We start from the raw sequence: 19796 nt of genomic DNA on the forward strand, positions 1-19796 counted from the left end.
CCAGGGCCGGATGGCTTGCATCCCAGGGTCCTAAAAGAAATTGTAGATGTTATTTTAGAGCCTCTGGCTGTAGTCTTTGAGATGTCTTGGAGTACTGGTGTTGTGCCGGAAGACTGGAGAAGAGCGAATGTTGTCCCGATCTTCAAGAAGGAAAAAAAGACGGACCTGGGAAATTACAGGGCTGTCAGTTTGACATCAATACCTGGGAAAATTCTAGAGCAGATTATTAAATGCTCTGTCTGTGAGCACCTTGAACAGAATGAGTTAATTAGTAGTAGCCAGCATGGGTTTATCAAGAATAAGTCATGCCAGACCAATCTTGTCTCCTTTTTTGACAGAGTTACTAAAATAGTTGACTCTGGCAATGCTGTGGATACAGTGTATCTAGATTTCAGTAAAGCATTTGACAAAGTTTCTCATGATATCCTTGAGGATAAGCTGGTTAAGTGTAGGCTGGATGGTGCAACCATTGAATGGATTCATGGTTGGTTGAACAATCATTCCCAACAAGTTCTCGTAAATGGCTCTATGTCTACGTGGAGGGAAGTCTCGAGTAGAGTGCTGCAGGGCTCGGTCTTAGGCCTGGTGTTGTTCAATGTTTTTATAAATGACCTGGAGGAAGACATAGGGGGGATGCTTATCAAATTTGCAGATGACACAAAGTTAGGTGGAATTGCTAATTCTGAAGAAGACAGAGTAAGGATTCAAAATGATCTAGATAGGCTGGAACAGTGGGCTGAGACAAATAAAATTTGCAAAGTCCTACACCTAGATACAAAAAACCCAAAGGCACAGATATAGAATGGGAGGGACTTGGCTTGACAGCAGCTCATGTGAAAGGGATCTAGGTGTTCTGTTGATCACAAGCTAAACATGAGCCTGCAGTGCGATGTCCAGATAACGAGAGGTGATAGTTCCGCTCTATGGTCAGGTCTCACCTGGACGACTGTCTAGTTTTGGACACCACATTTTAGGAAGGACAAGAAAGAAGACCCGCAAAACTCGTGGGGGGCGGCGGCGGGGGAACTCCAAATTCAGCAGGTGGAGGAGGAATCAGCAGGAGCAGGTAAGCTCTCCCCCCCATCCCGCCGGTTCCTCCGTCTCCTCCACCACCACCCCGCGCTCGATCTCCCCCCGCCCGACAGCGGCGAGGACGGCTGCAGAGCGTTCCCTGTGCATGCGCAGGGGACGCTCTGTCACTTTTGGGGGGATTTAAGTATCCCCCTGATATATTTTTTTTAACTTTTCAGGTTTTTGTGCACACCTGGGGACTGCCCCAAGTGTGCACAAAAATCTCCCTCCCCCCCAGGTGCCCCCGATATGCGGATTTAGGTATCCGCACACCAGGGGGCACTTTCACTATTAGATATATAGATGTTGACACGCGCGAGCGTGTCCAGAAGAGGGCAACCAGGATGGTGAGAGGGTTAGAATCCAAGTCTCATGAGGAAAGGCTGAAAGAGTTGGGTATGTTTAGCCTGGGAAAGAGAAGGTTTAGAGGGGACATGATTGCAGTCTTCAAGTATTTGAAGGGCTGTCATGTAGATGATGGAGTGGATCTATTCTCTCTTACTCTGGATTGCAAGACTAGATCTAATGGGTGGAAATTACAAGGGAGTCGTTACCGGCTAAATATCAGGAGAAACTTCCTAACTGTGAGAGTGGTTGAGCAGTGGAACAGACTGCCTTGGGAGGTGGTGGATGCTCCTTTGCTGGATGTTTTCAAGTGGAGGCTGGATGACCATCTTTTGGGTATGTTGTAGGTATGTCAGTATGTAAGGCTATCTTTTGGCTATGCTCCTGTAGCGTGCAGTGGGGTTGGACTAGATGACCCGTAAGGTCCCTTCCAATTCTAACTTTCTATGATTCTGTGAGTGCAGGCAACTGAGCACGGGCAGTGGGAGGGCTCGCAAGCAATAGAAGGACTCCCAGTCCAAGTGGGGAGCACGCAGGTGCTCTGGGCGGGAAAGAAAATGTCGGGGGGGAGGGGCTGGTGGTGGGAGGAAGGTATCGGCTGGATATTAGGAAAAACTTTTTCATGGTCAGAGTGACTCAAAGGTGGAATCAGCTGCCTAGAGAGGTGGTGAGCTCCCCTTCTCTGACAACTTTCAAGAAGAGGCTGGACGAATATTTCTGAGAGGTGCTTTAGGCTGGTCCTGCATTGGGCAGGGGGCTGGGCCAGATGGTCTGTGTGGCCCCTTCCAGCTCTATGGTTCTGTGATTCTGCCTTCCAAGGGCCCTCCGAAACATGGAGTCAGCCCTGCCTTGGTGTTCCGGAGCCAGGACATCTCAAGGATCACCTCTTTCCGTGTGAACCTGCCCAGGCAGTCGGTGCCTGATGTACTGTGGGGCCTTCTCCGTGGTGGCCGGAAGGCTTTGGATCTCCCTCCCTAGTGAGGCTCGCACTCCAGTTCAGTCCTGTGTATTCAGACTGCCAGTGGCTCTCCAGGGTGTCTGGCAGAGAAGCGCCTCTCCCACCACCTCCTGCTGGAGGTCTTTTAAGGGAAGGTGTCAGGTACCGAACCCTGTTGGCTGGCTGCGGATGAAGGAAGAGCTCGACCACAGAACCAAAGCCGTAGGTTAAGGCCGCTGTTTCCTGTCAGGCCTGTGAGGAAGCAGCTCTGGTTCTTGGTTTTTTGCTTCTTCTTTTTGGTTCTGTGACCTGTGGTTGGTTTGTCAGTTCTGCTGAGCTGCTGTGTCTTGGCATGTCCACGATTGCAATAGTTGTTTTTCCTTCTTTAAAAAAATATCATTTTCATCTGTGAACTACTTCTGTGTCTTTGTTGTTGGAAATAGTCTGTCAGCAAATGTAATTCCATGGGGGTGGTTTAAATTTGTTTGCTTAGAACCTGTGGGTTATGATTTATCTAATTTAATTTTTTAATTTTCTTAGAACTGTAATACAGCTATTAGAAAAACATATGATGTATGCACATCATTAGAAATAGTATAACTTTGTTTATCGACTTGAATTAAACGAAAGAGCATTATCCCTTTGTAATCAACCAAAACATGCATAGGTTATTCCTAAATTTGTCTAAGCAAGATTATTCATGATACAGAGGTATCTTGAAGACAGAATTCTAGAAAAGGAAACCATTTGATTATCACATCTGATTGAGAAGACAAATCATCACTATCTGTAACACTTTCTGCAGTTTTATCCGTAGCATGGTATTCCCACACTTTGCATACCGTTGGCTTATCTTGAACGGATTTTTATCTTTCCAATAACATGCAATAATTGACTTGGCAGCTGTCAATAAAGGAATTATTAGATCTTTTCTCAGTTCTGGGATTTTTATGCCTTGCCAACAATCTGATAAAATTAATTCTGGCTGATATGGAACAATATAGCCTGCGGTTTCTTTTATTTGATGAAGAACCTGGATCCGAAAGTTTTTGACATATTTACACTCCCACCAATGACGACTATAACTGCCATAACCTTTGGGTTATGGATTTTTATGGCGGCCAGTTTTTGTATCCTTGGCTGCCATCGAAACTCATGATTTGTGTGATCCAATAAATAAATCAACATCACTCCCAGGTTTTCATCTTTAACCACCCTACAGAATGACACATGCTTCCTGTCTAAAGTGTGACAGTAAATGTTGCTTTGAAGAAATAACATAGTACCATGTGTTTAGGAAGCAGAGCAGTGGGAGAAACAGAGACAATAATGGGAGAACATGATGATGAATGGGATTGGTTGTCTGTAGATGAGCTTGTGAGAGGCAAAGGCTGTGAGAAGAGGTGGTATGAGATCTCCTCTGGATCCTGTGAAACTCAGTGGGTGACCTGTGACCCGTCAACCCTCTTTCAGCCTCAGCTCCCTTGGGAGAAATGTGCATGCTGTTCTCAGCTGCTCAGAGCAAGGGACTGGATATAAATGTACTTGTTGGGTGGCTTGACTGCTTGCAGTATGATTCGGTCGTGAAGGAACTTTCGGTTTATTTACATGGTGGCTGCGAGGGTGTTGGGGCAGACAGTGGGCTCACCAAGTGGCTTGAATGTGAATCTTTTTTGATGAACAGGGAAACCCTTGCCTTCCAACGGAGAGATCATTAAAAAGGTCCTGATGGAGGGTGGAATGTTGGATCCAGATATGCCGAAAAATCGTTGGACCCGTAAGAATTTACGCCGCTGCATGGAAATCCCGGTTATCTTCCGGTTGGTGAAGTGCGAGAAGAGGAAACTGCTGAAGTCCAGGTAGCTGATGGAGTGGGGAGGGGAGGGGAGAATTCCCACATAGGGTCTTAGGTGTGTGGCAGGTCACATGTTTCACCTCTGGGCAGTCCCATCTTTGATCTCCCGGCACCTGAGGTCGTTAGTATTGGGAAAGACCCTGGAGAGCTGCAGCCATTTGAAGAAGGAGGAGGAGATTGGATTTATACCCCGCCCTTCACTTTTTTCAAGAATAGCTGTGCCAGAACTATGGCTTGCCCAAGGTCATCCAGCAGGTGCAAGTGGAGGAGTGGGGTTTCAAACCCGGTTCTCCCAGATTAGAGTCCACGCACTTAACCACGACACCAAACTAGATGCAGCAGGACTCAGCTAGGTAGACTAATGGCATGGGGGTAGCTTCATCAGTTCAGCCAAAGCAATCAAAGGTCACTCTAGGCCAGCGTCCTGTTTTCAAGAGCAGCCCGTCCGCACTTGCACCAAGAGACAGCTATCCCCTGTCAGTCTCCTGCACGTGGAACTCATATTGCCTTTGAACATGGAGGCTTCTTTTAGCTAGCATTGCCGTCCTTCTGTGGATTCATCTGATTTTCTCAAAAATCCATCTGCAATGGGCACTTTCTTGGGGCGGTAAATTCCACAAGCTGATAATGCGTTATTCACAAGAGCCTTGTGCATAATTGAAGCATGGTCCCTGCTTCACAGCAAATGAACCAAAGCAGACTGTCAGTGGTGGGTTTTTAGAAATCTTTCATAGAACCATAGAGTGGGAAGGGGCCTCCAGGGTCATCTAGTCCAACCCCCTGCACAATGCAGGAAATTCACAAATACTTCTCCTCCCCCACACACACCCAGTGACTCCTGTTCCATGCCAAGAAGATTACAAGAAACCTCCAGGATCCCTGGCCAAACCGGCCTGGAGAAAAATTGCTTCCTGACCCCAAAGTGGTGATTAGCAATTCACTGGGCGTGTAAGAAAGAGCCAGGAGAACTAAGCACTGATGCAACCCTTCCTGCCCTCCCTCTCATGATCTGCCTGAGTTCACAGAATCTGCATTGCTGACAGACAGATGGCCATCTAGCCTCTGCTTAGAAACCTCCAGAGAAGGAGAGCCCACCGCCTCCCTAAGTGCTCCAGATCTCTGAGGAACTGCTGTAACTGACAGGAAGTTCTTCCTAATGTTCAGTTGAAAACTCTTTTGATTTAATTTCGACCCATCGGTGCTGGTCTGACCTTCTGGGGCAACAGAAAACATACAATCCTCTATATGACAGCCCTTCAAGTACTTGAAGATGGTTATCATAGCACCTCTCAGTCGTCTCCTGTCCAGGCTAAAGATACCCAGCTCCTTCAGCCTTTCCTCAGGGGACTTGGTCTCCAGATCCCTCACCATCTTCGTTGTCCTCCTCTGGACATGTTCCAGCTTGACTATATCCTCCTTAAATTGGGGCATCCAAAACTGAACACAATACTCTAGGGGGGGTCTAGCCAGAGCAGAGAGAGATACCATCACTTTGCGTGATCTGCGCACTATACTTCTGTTGATAGAGCTCAAAATCACATTTGCCTTTTTAGCGCTCTTTCTTTTTCAGAAAACGGAATTACAGCCATGTCATCCTGCAGTGGTATCGTCAGGCTCTGGAAACAGCCATTGGCTTTGCCGTGCAGCACAACATGCCCCCCATCCCTGGCCGCACCCTCATCCTGATCTCCTGCCGCGAAGACATGAAGAAACCTTACATGCGGGCCCGGGGTCTCTGCTGCCCGACTGCTGAGCAGAAGGACAAAAACAAACCCATGACGGTGCATAAAAAGCCATGGGCCTCCTCTTGGTCTCCCACTGTTTTCCTATTATTTTATTGAGCTTTTATCCTCCTTTCAAAATTTCAAGAAAACACATCTATAGTAGCAAAATTGGTAATGTTTCGTAACCACTCCCTCCTGCCTTGGCACTATGATTTCTTTGATGATGTGGCAGATGGGTGGGTAACGTGACTTTGTCACTAGCAGGCAAAAGTGATTCCCCCCCAACTAATTAAGCCTGGGAAATGCAGGAGGAGTCTAGAGTGACTTCTTCCCCATTCCTCAAAGGGACCAGAGCTTTGTCTTTTGAACAAAGGTTTCTGAAGAGAGATTGGATTTGTACCCCACCCTTCACTATCCAAAGGAGTCTGAGTGGCTTACAGTCTCTTTTCCCTTCCCCACAACAGGTAGGTGGGGTTGAGAGAGCTCTCTCAAGAACTGCTTGTGAGAGAACAGCTCTGAAATAAAGTCTGCTCTCCTAACCACTACACCAAACTGGCTCTCTCTGCTTCTCTAGAAACTGGACGTGGCCTTTTTGCTGGGCTCCATGGTGTACTCTGCCTCTGAGCAGGCCCAGCTGCACCTCTGTGATCAGGCAACCATCAGGGGTCCTGTCGCCATGACGGGAGCTGTGCTGAAGGATGTGCATCACCTGCAAACTCAGGTGAGACATTGGAAGGGGGCCCCTTTTCATCTGAGTTTTCCCCTTGGTAGCTGTCCCGAGTGCTCGGTTCTCAAACGTGGGAAATAATAATAACGAGGAGGAGGGGGCTGCTGAGCATGAGCAAAGTGTGTTTTCCTTTTGTTATTAAGTAAAGTAAAATTGCAGCACCTCCAGAGTTTGTGTGGAAAGGGTCAGTGGGTGCAACACGAAAGAAGACTTGTCTCCACTCTCCTTGAGAACTAAAGACTGTCACTTCCCCCTTTGTTCTAGAATCCGCATTAAAAAGGGCCTTTCATAGAATCATAGAATGTTAGAGTTGGAAGGGACCTTGCAGGTCATCTAGTCCAACCCCCTGCACTCTGCAGGAGCATAGCCGAAAGATAGCCTTACATACTGACATACCACAGAGCAAGAGAGAATAGATCCGCTCCATCTTCTACATGACAGCCCTTCAAATATTTGAAGACTGCAATCGTGTCCCCTCTAAGCCTTCTCTTTCCCAGGCTAAACATACCCAACTCTTTCAGCCTTTCCTCATGAGACTTGGATTCTAACCCTCTCACCATCCTGGTTGCCCTCTTCTGGACACGCTCGCGCTTGTCAACATCTATATATCTAATAGTGCCTCATCTCAGGAAAGATGGATCCAGAGCAAACTAATTTATGCAGTAGCCAAATCGGTTGCTCACAACTTTAACTCCGGTAGCTCACAAAGTAGAATTTGTGCTCACAAGACTCCACAGCTTAGAGGGGGCATTGCTCCAGAGTTTGTGGGGAAAGGGTCAGCGGGTGTAACATGAATGAACACTTGAGGACTGAAGGCTGTCACTTCCCCCTTTGTTCTAGAATGTGCATAAAAAGGGGCCTTTCTGTGAGCATGTGCAAAATGCATTTGTATAGTCCTTGATTGAAATCAGCCAGTCAAGGTTTGGGGTTCAAGGGAAGGTCTTTGATGTACCTTTGGATTCACAATGGTTTCTGTTTAGAAGCTGAACCCCATTCCTCTGAGAGTGAGAGGGAGGGATGGAATGTTTGCACTACATACTTGTTCCGCCCTCTCATCGCTGCCCACCCCCCCCCACCCCCCACACAAAAGATTCCTGGCACTTGTGCCTTGCCTTGTTGCAGATGCTAAGAAATCTGTTAGTAATCCCAGGTGTTCCTCCTCCCCCCATCACAAATCCCAGGGCTCCTTAGGGGGGAGAAATGGCTGTCCAGCCAGTGTGTTTTGTCTTCAGGACAGTGTACATTTCCCCCCCACCCTTCTCCCATTCTCTCCTTACAAAGCAGGTTGGCCTGCAAAACTATGCTGACCCTATGAGGTTTTGGAAGAGTCGGGATTTGAACCTGGCCCCAGTCTGATGTTTAGACACCACACAACACTGGCTGCAGATACAATGTGAGAGAGGAGTGTTGTGTATTAAGATGCAGTTAAGATGGCCACGGCCACGTGGGCCTGGCCATGCGGTCCAACGGACCTCCAACCTTCAGTCAGTAGAACAATAGTACCTCAGGATCCTAGGGCACACCTATGAGATCGCCCGGATCCGAGTCATGACCAATTGTTATGTGGACTTGTAAACAGAACCAATCACGGGAAATGGGTGTGGTGTAAGTTACAAATATAAGCCGGCATCTGGCCGGCTTTAGAAATGCTTGTTTTGGGAATGTAATCGAATAAACGTATTGCTGATTTCACTATGCTGAGCCTCCGCTCTCAGTACTTTTCAAGGAGAAAGAGGGACATGTGTACCAATACCCCTCCCCAAAAAACTGGGTCTGAGAAGGTGAAAGACTATTAAAATGACTATTAAAATGCCATTGGCCTGCTCTCCCATTCTCCCCAGCAGTTTGTATTCCCCCTGGCAAGTTGGCATGGTTTCTTGAGCTGTGTCTCTTTGGGCGGGAGGTGTTTAGTTAAACTTTCTCTCTAAAATGCTGGTTTTCTGTGGGTGATTCTGCATCTAGCCTTCGCTCCACATTTTCACAGCTGGGAGGAAAAAGTGCAGCTCAAAACCACGTTCAGACACCTCGGGGCAACACTGTACTGACTACAAAGTAACCCCTGAACAGCCATAAATCTATGCAGAAGGTACCATAAGATCCGATGATCAAAGGAAGTGAAAGCGGCATGCAATGCAGAGGGTATTTTTGTTCCAACCTGAGTTTTGTAAAACAACAGACGGAAAAGCCCATGCAGAATCAGCCCATGTCTGGGAGAGACTTCCAATCCCATTTCCTCTCTTGCCTTCTAGTACGGGGAACATTCAAATGGGCATGTATCTATACCTGCTGCAGGTGAAGCTTACATCCCTTGGTTCAGCTGATCACATCAGTTGGCCCCAAGGATGCGAACCAAGGCGGAATAGCCTTGTTCTTGGGGTGTGTCTATGTCCACTGACATTGTAGCTTGTTTGCACTCGCCTGTGCACGAGGGTCTTTCAGCCCCCCCGCATGAAAACTCCTTGCACGCTTCCTGTTGCTACATGAGTTCCTTGAGTGGCTGCTCACTTCCTGTCTGTTCCTCCTGCCCCTAGGAGATTGGATATGACAACGATGGACATAATAAAATCATGGTTGGTGATATCATCATGGACCTCACTTCTCGACACCAGCAAGTGAGTCCGGGGCACCTGGTAAAAATACATATGAGCCAATCCCTGAAGGTCCTGCTGTTAAGGTTACTGTACTTGTGGATCTGTAAGCGAATGAACGTGTAGGCCATCTCTCACCCTTGCCAGGGGAGGGGGTGTTCTCCTGAGAAGTCTAATTTACTTGAATGATTGCAAGTTCAGAACCAGAGCTGGGCCATTGGCGGGGCAGGGGGGTGGACATGGTGCGGTTGTTTCCCAAGGTCTGTGGTCAACTGTGGTTGGTGAGGGGCCGTGGCTCCAAGGGTAGAGCATCTGCTTAGCACGCAGAAGGTCCCAGATCCAATCTCAGGCATCTCTGGTTCAAAAGTGTCAGGTAAAAGGTGGTAAGAAAGGCCTTTGCCAGAGACCCTGCAGAGCTGCTGCCAGTAGACAATACTGACCTTGGTGGACTAATGGTCTGACTAAGTATAAGGCAGCGTCCTGCATTTGTATTCAGGCTGCCTATCTCTGATTAACTGTGCGTGGGGACCGACAACAAAAGCGGAATATTTCTGCCTTCGCACACCATCTCTGAACTTCCCGGAGGTATCTGACGAGCCCATTTTGCCACCTGAATAGTGGCCAGGGTGGGGAGTCCCGTCCAGCAATGGTGTTTCTTAGCTGGATAGGATCGATTGGTGCAGAGTATGCACAAAGCTGCGCTCTTTGGTGGGCGGTGCTGTAGACAGATCCTCATAACCCGTGTATGATGGTAGCCTCAGAGAGCCTCCGGCAGGGATTACGGCTGTGAACGGTCATTAGCTTAGCAAAGGCAGTTGATGAGTACTATATTTGCAGGTTACCAAGGCAGGCCTCATAGGAGTAGACTCGCTCGAGGATGAGTCTCACGCTAAAGAACACTAAAGCTTGTTTGAGCAGAGCAGTGCCACCAACGGAGGCTTATGACCCCCTTTGTTTTCCTTACATCTCCAGGTGGACAGGATTCTCTTCCTGAGCACATATGAAGACTGCCTATCCGATTACAAATGCATCTGTCTCTATCGCCGTCATGTGGGACCCCACTTCCTCATAATCAACGTCTGCTCCCGTTTCCTGTATGTAGAAAAAGCAGTCCATTTTTTTCTAGCTTGGAAAAATAGCCAGGTTGCGGGGGTTAGAGCATTCTTGATTATTATTCTAAATAAAGCTTCCACACAGAGGGGGGTGGGTAGAATGCCCGATATCTTTACTGAATTCCCACCAATGTTCTCCCCCACCCTTCTGATTTCAGAGTGCCAAGGCCTTTTGATTCCACTATGGAGGTACTGATGCGTGGATTCAACGATCATGTCCTCAGGTGAGTTCTGGGCCAAGTGATAGAACGGCATAAAAGCAAGCAAACCCGCTTGTCACATAGTTATCAAATATGAGGATAATTGCCAACAAATTCTTTCCTCAATGGCCACTGACGGCTCAGTTTCTTTTAGTGAGCACTGATGGCACTTGGTGGTTGCTAGGATCAAGCTTTGTAGAATTGGAGTTCACCAGAAGAAGCAATAAGAACCCGTTTCAGTTAGCGAGGAATACCCAGAGCTTCCATGTTTGGCAGGTTCATGGCTGAATGTGGCAGTTCCCGGTTCCTTGAGCACGTTGGGAAGATTGACGAGATCCATGGCCTACTGGAGCCACGGAGGGCAGTGATGGCAAAACCGGAAGCAGGAGGTGAACCCTTGATATCCGCTCCCAAAAGCAGGTGATGATGACGAGAAGATGGCAGTAGGTTGATTTGTGGCAGGGTGTCTCAGCTCTGACCTTTTCCCCTCGTACCCTCTCCCTCAGGTGGCGCTCGGTAAAAGTGTTTGTCTCTTCCACCTTCCGGGACATGCACGGGGAACGCGACCTGCTTATCCGCTCCGTCTTCCCTGAATTACGAGCCCGTGCAGCCCAATTCTGCCTGACAATAGAGGACATTGACCTGCGCTGGGGGATCACTGAACAGGAGGCCCAGACAAACAAGTATGTGTGTGTGTGTGTGACTGAGTAAAGGAAGAGACTTGAGCAGCCGAGGCAGAACTGGCTGCGGAACATCACAGCATGTGTTCGTGTATCGAGGAGGCAGACTGTATCTCACAAGGGTTCCAAATTGGAGTCTATTCACTCACGCTGGTTCTTTTAAACGGGTTTAAAGAACCCCTGTTTCAGTGTGTTGAAAGTAACATTATTTATGTGTAAAATTTATGTCCTGCCTTTCTGCCCTCACACGGGCCACTAAGGCAGATAACAGTTTGAAATATAAACAATAAACTCACATTTGGAGGACACTCCTGCCCTCCTGAGATCTGCTGGTATTATTCAGTTCATGTCCCCAAGACCACACAGTTTAATGCCAGATGGCATATTCAGAACAATTGCTATCCAGTTTTTTTATACTCCTAATCTCTAATGGAATTTTTTACTTCTTTATTACTTAATGGCCTAGTTACCCTTTTTAAATGGATATTAAGAAAGGGTAACTAGGCTATTAAGTAATAAAGAAATGCAGAGACCTACTGTCATATACAGCTAAATACTGAGAGGCAGAAGTGAAGGATTCTGAGAGTGTTGTCGTGGCGATTGGCCTGATTTTTATTTGTGTGGCTCAGCCTCCAGAAAATGTCTCCAGGACATGAGTGGGACGGCAAGAGGTGGCGTATTTTCAGTAATGATTGTCATCTTTCTAGGCAGCTGGAACTCTGTTTGTCAGAAGTTGCACGAAGTCACCTGTTCATTGGGATCCTTGGTGAGCGGTACGGCCACATCCCTAGAGAGTATTCATTACCGGATGAGCCTCACTATGAGTGGGTAAGTGAGAGGCACTTTTGACCCTGCTCGGCAGCCAGTTTCAGGAGAACTCCATGGTATTGGAATTCAGGAGTGCCAAGCAGAAGCTCAAAAGGGGGTAGTCTGGAGACCCACGTATATAAGGGGCTTCCTGTTTTTAGGCATGAATCAAAATGGAGAATTATATGAAATGTGTTTTGTGATAGGAGGAACGTCTCTCTCTGTGTTTTGCCTGTTTCCCTGTAGTGAGTTTTCTTAGTTGATGGGCTGCTAGTTATAGGAGAGCACTGTTAGGTGTGTAAAATGCTTTTCCTGTCTGGAGGAACTCAGTTTGTTAGATTCAGGGGTCATTTCCTGCAGGAGCGCACAGGAGCAGAGCTCCGGCAGTAAAGAGCCCAGGGGGCGGGCATATGCAACAAGCCCCACCCCCTACTCCCAGCAGCCCTCAGTCAGTGTAAGAAGCAGCCAGGTAAGTTGCAGAGCCCTCCCCGCCCCCTGGTCCAAAAGAGTCCAGTGGCACCTTTAAGACAAAGTTTTATTCAGGTACAAGCTCTCCCTCCTCTGCAAGGACAGATCTGCACGTTCCCCCCCCCCAAATAGCTAGCAATCCAATACAGTCCAGTGGAGCCTGAGCAGTGGGTGTTGCCTTCTGACACACTAACAGTGATGTCAGGGGGTGTGGCATATGCAAATAAGTTATGCTGATGAGTTATGCTAATGAGCTCCTGCACCTCTTTTTCTACGAAATGACCCCTGGTTAGATTACTCCACAGATGGACATAACGGGTTTTTACAGAATGAGAAAACCAAAAACAGTCCCTCCCCCATGGAGTTTTCAGTCAAGATTCCAACAGGGACTGAAGTTGATAAAGGGACAGGCACGGTTAGCAGAACTAAACCTAGAACTGCTCTCACAGAACCGCTGCCTCAGGAGGCTGTTTAGAGGTGTCTAAATGAATGGATTTGGGTTGTCTCCGCAGCTGAAGTCATACCCGGCAGGCCGCTCCATCACAGAGCTGGAGGCTGTTCAGTTCCTGAACGGTTACAAGGATCCATCAGCCAAGTCCAGGGCCTTCTTCTATCTCCGAGAACCAGACTTCCTTGGGTAGCATGTTTATCTTCACATACTCTCCCTGCCCTACAATGTAGATCCTCGTCAATTATTCACCTGCCCCCTAACACAAGGGTGTGCTGATCTGGATGACCTGGATGGTCCAGATCTTGGAAGTTGGTTATTTATTTATATTTATTTATTAGATTTATACCCCGCCCTCCCAGCAAGGCCGGCTCAGGACGGCTTACACAACAATATAAAAATACAGTATAATAATACAGTATCCAAATTTGTAGGTCACCCCTATTAAGAATCACCAACTTTGACCCTTTTGCTCCCATTTCTCTCTTGGCAGGTCGGTACCTGAAGCGTGGAGGGCAGACTTTGCAGCTGAGTCAGAAGAGGCTAAGGACCGGATGGTGGATCTGAAGGAGCGTCTTGAAAAGCACGAGGCTCTGGCCTCGGTTGGCAGGTAAAGGGGAAGAGAAGTCAGCGGCTGCAGTGAGGGAACTTCCTTTCTTCCCTCTAGCCAGCAACATCTGTGCTGTTCCCTCTCCCTTCGTAGGTACGCATGTCAGTGGGGTGGAGTAGCCCAGGGCCGGCCCTATGTCAAAGGTCTTGAGGAATTTGGTGCCAAAATCTTGCGGGATTTGTGGGAAAGCCTCTTTCACCACTTTATACAGGTAAGTGCTGGGTGCATTGATTTTAAAACAGCAGCACAGACTTCTAGTTAGTTTTGGGGCTGAATTTGGAATGCTGTTTTGGACCTTTGCAAGCAGGATAGTTCGAGAGCTTCTGCCTAAGTATGACACATGCTGAAGTTGTCTGTCTGTCTGTCTGTCTCTGCTCATATGGCTATCACCTTAAGCAGAAATTAGAACAATTTTTTTAAAAGACCTTACTCAGTATTATTTTTCTTATATTTGATTATTGTGGCTATGAATTTTGCCACTGAGAGGGTGACACGATCATTTGTATTTGATAACATCCATGACATCTGGGCTCTCAACTTTAGCAATTCCATATCTTTAAGTAAAGGGGTGACTAAATTAGCCCTCAACTCATCGAATATAGGGCACTCCGTAATCATACATTTGATGGTATCATATGAGCATCTGCATGTTCTATTAGAGTATGATACTCTATTATATCTGCCCTCCAAAACCACCGATGGAAGAACATTCAGTCTTGCCAAAGTAAAAGCTCTTCTTAATTTTGGGACTGTCAGTTGATAAAAATATTTTGGCAGTTGCATCGGGAGTGCAATTCCCAAATGGAGTGTCGAATAAACCCTGTGTGGCCTAATAGGTATACTTGTAACATCCAACTTCCTTACACATTTTTAAATTTGTCTTATAGTGTCTTTAGTTTCTGTATTCTTTCTTAATCATATCATTTGTTACTCCTAGGCATTTCATTTTCTTTTCCAACAGTTGAAGTTGTCAACAGAGATTCTGTTTTGCATTCCCTTACCACTGTGTGGTGTTATATATATATAATGTCTGTCCCATCTCCATCTCTGTGTGCCCAGGGAGACAGTTCCAAGGTCGACGGTGAGTCGGAGGAGCCAGAAGAAAGTATCTTGCAGGAGTCTTTCCAGGAGTTGCAGCAGAAGAGATTCTGTGCCCGGTCAAAGCTTCTCCGTGCCACGGCTGCCCAGCTGTGTGGAGGCAGCATCTGTGTTGTGAGTGGCGAATGCGGACAAGGCAAGACCGTCTTCTTGGTGAGCACAAGGGTCCCGGCTGAGAAATAGGAGAGAGCGAAACAGTGCAGGAGCCGTATCATGGGAGCGCAGTCCTTTTACTAGCAATGTCATCCCGATCCGTTCTGGCACATTAATTGCAGGCTTTTTTGAGAGCTGCTTTAGTGTAATGGCTAAGCACCTGAGGTGGGATGGCCCCAGTTCGAATCTCATTGCTGCTAGCAACATTGTTTAAAAAATCTGCCTGACAAGGACTGAGTCTGCTCACAGAGGTGCATCGGCATGCTCCCAGGGGCATTGGTATGGGGAAGGGAGATGGGGAAATCGGCCTGCTGGGGCCTCTCATAGTGTACTGGAGGGGTAGATTTGAGTGTCCGTGCAGGGAATTTCTAAGTGGTTTATCCCCCTCACCTCCGTATTTCCTGTGGATTTCCAGCTTGTTCCTTTAAACAGAAAACAACAGGATTGTGTACCGATCATGAAGACAGAGGAAGGGGGGTTAGGGCTTCCACAGAATATGTTGGGTTTTTTACATTCTTGGGAGATAACTTACAGGTACAGTAGAATACATAGTTTGTAAACGTTTTTAAAAGTCCCTCTCCCCCAAGTCTTGATAGGGACTGAGTGTATGCCTTGCCCTTGTAACGTCAAGAGTTAGTTAAAGAGAGAGAGAAATAAAGGGGATTGGAAAACTAGCCTGCTTGATTTCTTCCCTAAATGCTAACAGGTTTCTGGAGAGGGAGATGGGGTGGGGGAGAGTATTCCTCTCCTGTAATGCTTTATGGCCTCTGCACCTGCAGATATATTGACCTAACTTTTACATGGTTGTTATAAGGATGACTGAGGTGATTTATGGGAGGAATGTTGGGTTCTTGGTGTGGTATAGTGGTTAAGAGTAGCAGACCCTGATCTGGAGAACCAGGTTTGATTCCACACTCCTCCACATGAAACCTGCTGGGTGACCTTGGGCCAGTCCCAGTCCTCTCAGGACTCTCTCAGCCCCACCCCACCTCACCAGGTGAACGTTGTGGGGAAAGGAAGGGAAGTTGATTGTAAGCTGCTTTGAGAATCCTTAGGGTAGAGAAAAGCATGGTATAAAAAGACAGCTTCTTCTTCAACTCAAAAACCAGCAGGCCTCCCAGACAACCTGGTGAGGCCATCCCGGTGGGATTTTTTCGCATGAACAGAGGAAAGCCATGCTGAGTATTTCCAAAGGGCTCCATGAGTACTTTCCAGAGCCTTTTAAGAACAAGTGTGAGCAGAATGAAGGAGGAGGAGTCTGTATACCAATCACCCCCTCTTCCCCTACCTCCCTTGGATAACAATGTATGAAATGAAATCATATAATGATACCCCAGAATCCTTGCTGTTTCCCTGTGAGACAAAATCCATATTGTCTGGAGAAGAATTTGCCTCGCTCCTTTTAATGTTTATCTGAACCAAGAGGGCAAGAGGAGTCCATACTCTTATTCTTTTCCCTTGCCTCCTGCGTGTTACTGAGGTAACAGTTTGCCTGAATGGGGCATCCGTCACAAATGGGGAGTTGCACCACAGTGGCCTGGCTGTGGCCACCCGAGGAGGGCCCACGGGGGGGGGGGGGGGGGTTGGAACCGGGCCCCTTCTTCCTTCTCTCCCCCGCAGGCAGCCCTGGCCCAGGAGCTCCGAGCAAAGGCCCCGCGCCATGGAGACCCCGTTCCTGCTTACCACGTTGTGGCTCACTTCACGCGGGCCCAGCCCGATCAGGCCAACGTCCAGGTCGTGTTAGGACAGCTCTGTGCCCTGCTGAGGAAGCTGGTGAAGCAGCCCCCGGCCCCGCCCACAAGCTACAGGTCAGCATGGCCGTAGATACAGAGAGGTGTTTGTGAGCTGGGATCCAGGGGGGATGGGGGTGGAAAATACCTCCAGATGGAGTCAGGGGGAGAGAGCAGATTCTTCCACGCACAGCAGAGAAAGGGGGACAGTGGGAAATGGTTGTTTTCTCACAGGGTAAAGGTAAGTGCCGTGCTTTAAAAAGCAACAGCAACAGCTAATTCAGTTCATTGCACTGTTCACCCTTGAGGTGGAGCTGACACCTGCTTAGAAATGGGTGTTCTGGCTAGTTAAATGCTGGTCAGCCATTAGTAAGTTTAGGTGGGCTGTCTAGCTTTTCTTCAGCAGCATGTGCGTTCAGGTTGATTCGCTTTGTCCCCGCCCTTCGCTTTGTCCCCGCCTACCCCCTTTATAAACAAGTGCAAAATTGTCCCAGCTGTATGTGTGACATCACAGGCCTTACCCACAGCTGCCCTGTGCTGCTGGTTTCCCCCCGGTTCAAACGGGGTCAAGCTGGAAACGTGTAGTCTCCGTTTTTTGTTTTCTAGAGTTCAGTCCGGGAGACGAGGAGGTAACCTTTGCATTCGATGCAGCGCGGGTGCTTTAATTGCACTGAGAACACATCTGAAGCATCTAAGAATACAAAATAGGAGTCTTATTTCTGGGGGGGAGGGGGTCCCCCTTGGTGAGTTTGCATGTTGTGCCCCTGACTGGGGAAGCACACTGTCCTCTTGCCAAAAGACGGCTGGTGTTTCTTGCAGGGGGCTGGTGGTCCAGTTCAACTCCCTCCTCCATTCTGTGGGCCAGTCGCTGAAGCATCGGCAGACTCTGGCGGTTCTGATCGACGGTGCTGACCTCATCCATGCAGCCGGTGGGCAGCCCGTCTCTGACTGGCTGCCTGAACAGCTGCCCCAGGTGAGCCCCGGCGACGTCTTCCAGGCAGGCTTCCAAGGACTTAGTCATTTCATTTGGTTACGTTATTCATAGTCCACCTGCTGTCAGGAAAGGTCCCATTTCTTATATGTTGGTGGCAGCCAAGGCGTCAGTGGCTAGGCATTGGAAAAGTAGTATACAATCCTCACTGAGTATGTGGTTCAGTAAGTTAAGTGGTTAAGACACTGAACTGCAGGCCGGAAGGTCGGTAGTTCGAGACCGTAGTGCCACATGATGGAGTGAGCACCCGTCTCTGGCCCCAGCTTCTGCCAACCTAGCCATTTGAAAGCAAGAAATTGCAAGTAGATAAATAGGGACCGCTTCGGTGGGAAGGTAACAGCGTTCTGTGTGCCTCAGCGTCTAATCATGCTGGCCACATGACCATGGAAATGTCTTTGGACAGCGCTGGCTCTTCGGCTTGGAAACGGAGATGAGCACCGCACCCTAGAGTCGGATTCAACTGGCTTTCGAGCAAGGGAAACCTTTACCTTTAAGGCGCGGGAATACTTGGTCATGGACAAAACAGCAGATGCTGTCTCCTTTGTGGAGAATCCAGACTTTCATTCAGATTATTTGGAACCTTGGTTCCCTTTTCTTGACTATATGGAAAGACAAAGTAAGCTCAAAAGGCATTTCCTCATAATCTGGTTATAGCTGTATATTGAATAGCTGGTTGGTTTTATTGCTCTTGTGTCTTTTGTGTTTGTAATTATGTTGTTATTGTTGTGGTTTCTTACTACTATGTGCTACTGTAAATTGTTATTATGTTATATAAATAAAAGAGTATTAAGGGGGAAACATTATAGTCTACCTAGGCTGATCGCACAGAATAAATCAGTACAGTCAACAAAATGGAACATCCAATAGACAGTGTGGTAGCATTTGACTTGTAGAAATCTGGAAACCGACCAGAGATAAAGCACAATATATGTATTAAAACATGGCATGTCATAGCAGGAACCTGTTTACAGCAAGAGATAGCACAAACAGTGGTGTAGTGTACAGTCCCTATGTCAGACTCCTGCAGCAATCAGTTCCCAACAGCTTTCGTTCAGATAAGTTTATTGAGACTTTGAGAGTATGCAGGTATCTTAACCATTTCGTGTTAGAACTAAAATAAAGTCCACACAGCAAACAGTTACACATTATTCAAAGAGACCCCAGGGCCAATCAGGGTTCAGGTAGAAGCCTGCCAAAGTAACAGGGCTATTCTCCCCAGGAGAAACGCTACACCAAATGTTGAAGGTCATGCAGAGATAACAGAACCATAGGAGACATGGGAGAATTTAAACTTGACATTCCAGAGTCACCCCCACTCCCCTGGCAGCCAGGGCTTGAGAAAAGTCTAGCTGACACCCTAACCCTTTACCCCACGCGTCTTTCTGAAACATACGGTTACAGTGCCGCCTGGTTTCCTGTGCAAAAAGCCCTACATAAGAACATAAGAGAAGCGACTTCCGGTTTCGGCGGCGCGAATGGCGACCGGCTCTTGGGACGTCTCCCAGAGCCGGATCGCCCAAGCACAGTGCGGGGGGGTTCCGCGGCAGCGGAGATCCTAAGGAGCCCTCAGGGGAGGGCTCCGAACCAGGGGGTGCGCTAGGGAGAAGCCTCTTGCCGATCAGATGGTCGGGAATTGAGGCTCTCCCATTTACCCCAAACGGCCCCGGCTGTGACTTGACCCTATGAGGGGTTTAGCAATGCCACCGGTGGAGCGGAGTGGTGATGCGGCAAAGCTCTTTTGAGAACGAAGATATGCGAAATCGTAAGTGGACGTCCGGAAACTAAAGCGGCAAGCTTCCCCCCCCCCCATTAGAGAAGCGGCTGGAGGAGAAGGGGGAGGGGAGGGCTCTACCCCCCCCACCCCCGTTCACTCACAAAAGACTCTTTTAAAACGAAAAAAACGGGGGGGAAGCATAAACGGACGAAAAAAATAACTTTCCAAGTATAAACAATCTTGTAAAATGGCGGGGACTAGAAAAGCAATAGAAAAGCCTTTGAAAAAGGCAGGCGGGACTTCCTGTCCTAGCCCCTCCACTGCTGGAACTGCTGTCAATCAAACAGATAGTGAACTTGCTCGCCATCTGCTGGCCGAACTGCAAAAAATAAATCTTAAACTTGACTCCATGGAAAATGCATATGGACTACAGCAGAAAAAGATGACAGAAACAGCTGAAAAGGTAGATGATATTGCCAAGAAATGCCTGGTATCAGCAGAAGAGGTGCAGATTGTCAAGAAAAAGGTCTCTAAAATT

The 19796-nt window shown here is 47.9% G+C and overlaps 1 protein-coding gene across 1 annotated transcript in view; it reads left to right on the forward strand.

Moving 5' to 3' along the window:
• Positions 1 to 19796, forward strand: part of LOC107116171 (telomerase protein component 1-like) — an 86250-nt gene that overhangs the window by 26473 nt on the left and 39981 nt on the right. The window contains exons 12-26 of the mRNA XM_015418043.1: positions 4038 to 4212; positions 5779 to 5989; positions 6507 to 6653; positions 9191 to 9271; positions 10220 to 10341; positions 10518 to 10583; positions 10836 to 10979; positions 11066 to 11242; positions 11947 to 12067; positions 13027 to 13151; positions 13456 to 13572; positions 13666 to 13783; positions 14632 to 14823; positions 16444 to 16631; positions 17373 to 17526. Of these exons, the coding sequence (XP_015273529.1) occupies positions 4038 to 4212; positions 5779 to 5989; positions 6507 to 6653; positions 9191 to 9271; positions 10220 to 10341; positions 10518 to 10583; positions 10836 to 10979; positions 11066 to 11242; positions 11947 to 12067; positions 13027 to 13151; positions 13456 to 13572; positions 13666 to 13783; positions 14632 to 14823; positions 16444 to 16631; positions 17373 to 17526 (2138 nt within the window). The remainder of the gene's footprint in view (positions 1 to 4037; positions 4213 to 5778; positions 5990 to 6506; positions 6654 to 9190; positions 9272 to 10219; positions 10342 to 10517; positions 10584 to 10835; positions 10980 to 11065; positions 11243 to 11946; positions 12068 to 13026; positions 13152 to 13455; positions 13573 to 13665; positions 13784 to 14631; positions 14824 to 16443; positions 16632 to 17372; positions 17527 to 19796) is intronic.

The sequence above is a fragment of the Gekko japonicus genome, unplaced genomic scaffold, assembly GCF_001447785.1.
Source record: "Gekko japonicus isolate JY-2015 unplaced genomic scaffold, Gekko_japonicus_V1.1 scaffold1305, whole genome shotgun sequence".
NCBI lineage: Eukaryota > Metazoa > Chordata > Lepidosauria > Squamata > Gekkonidae > Gekko > Gekko japonicus.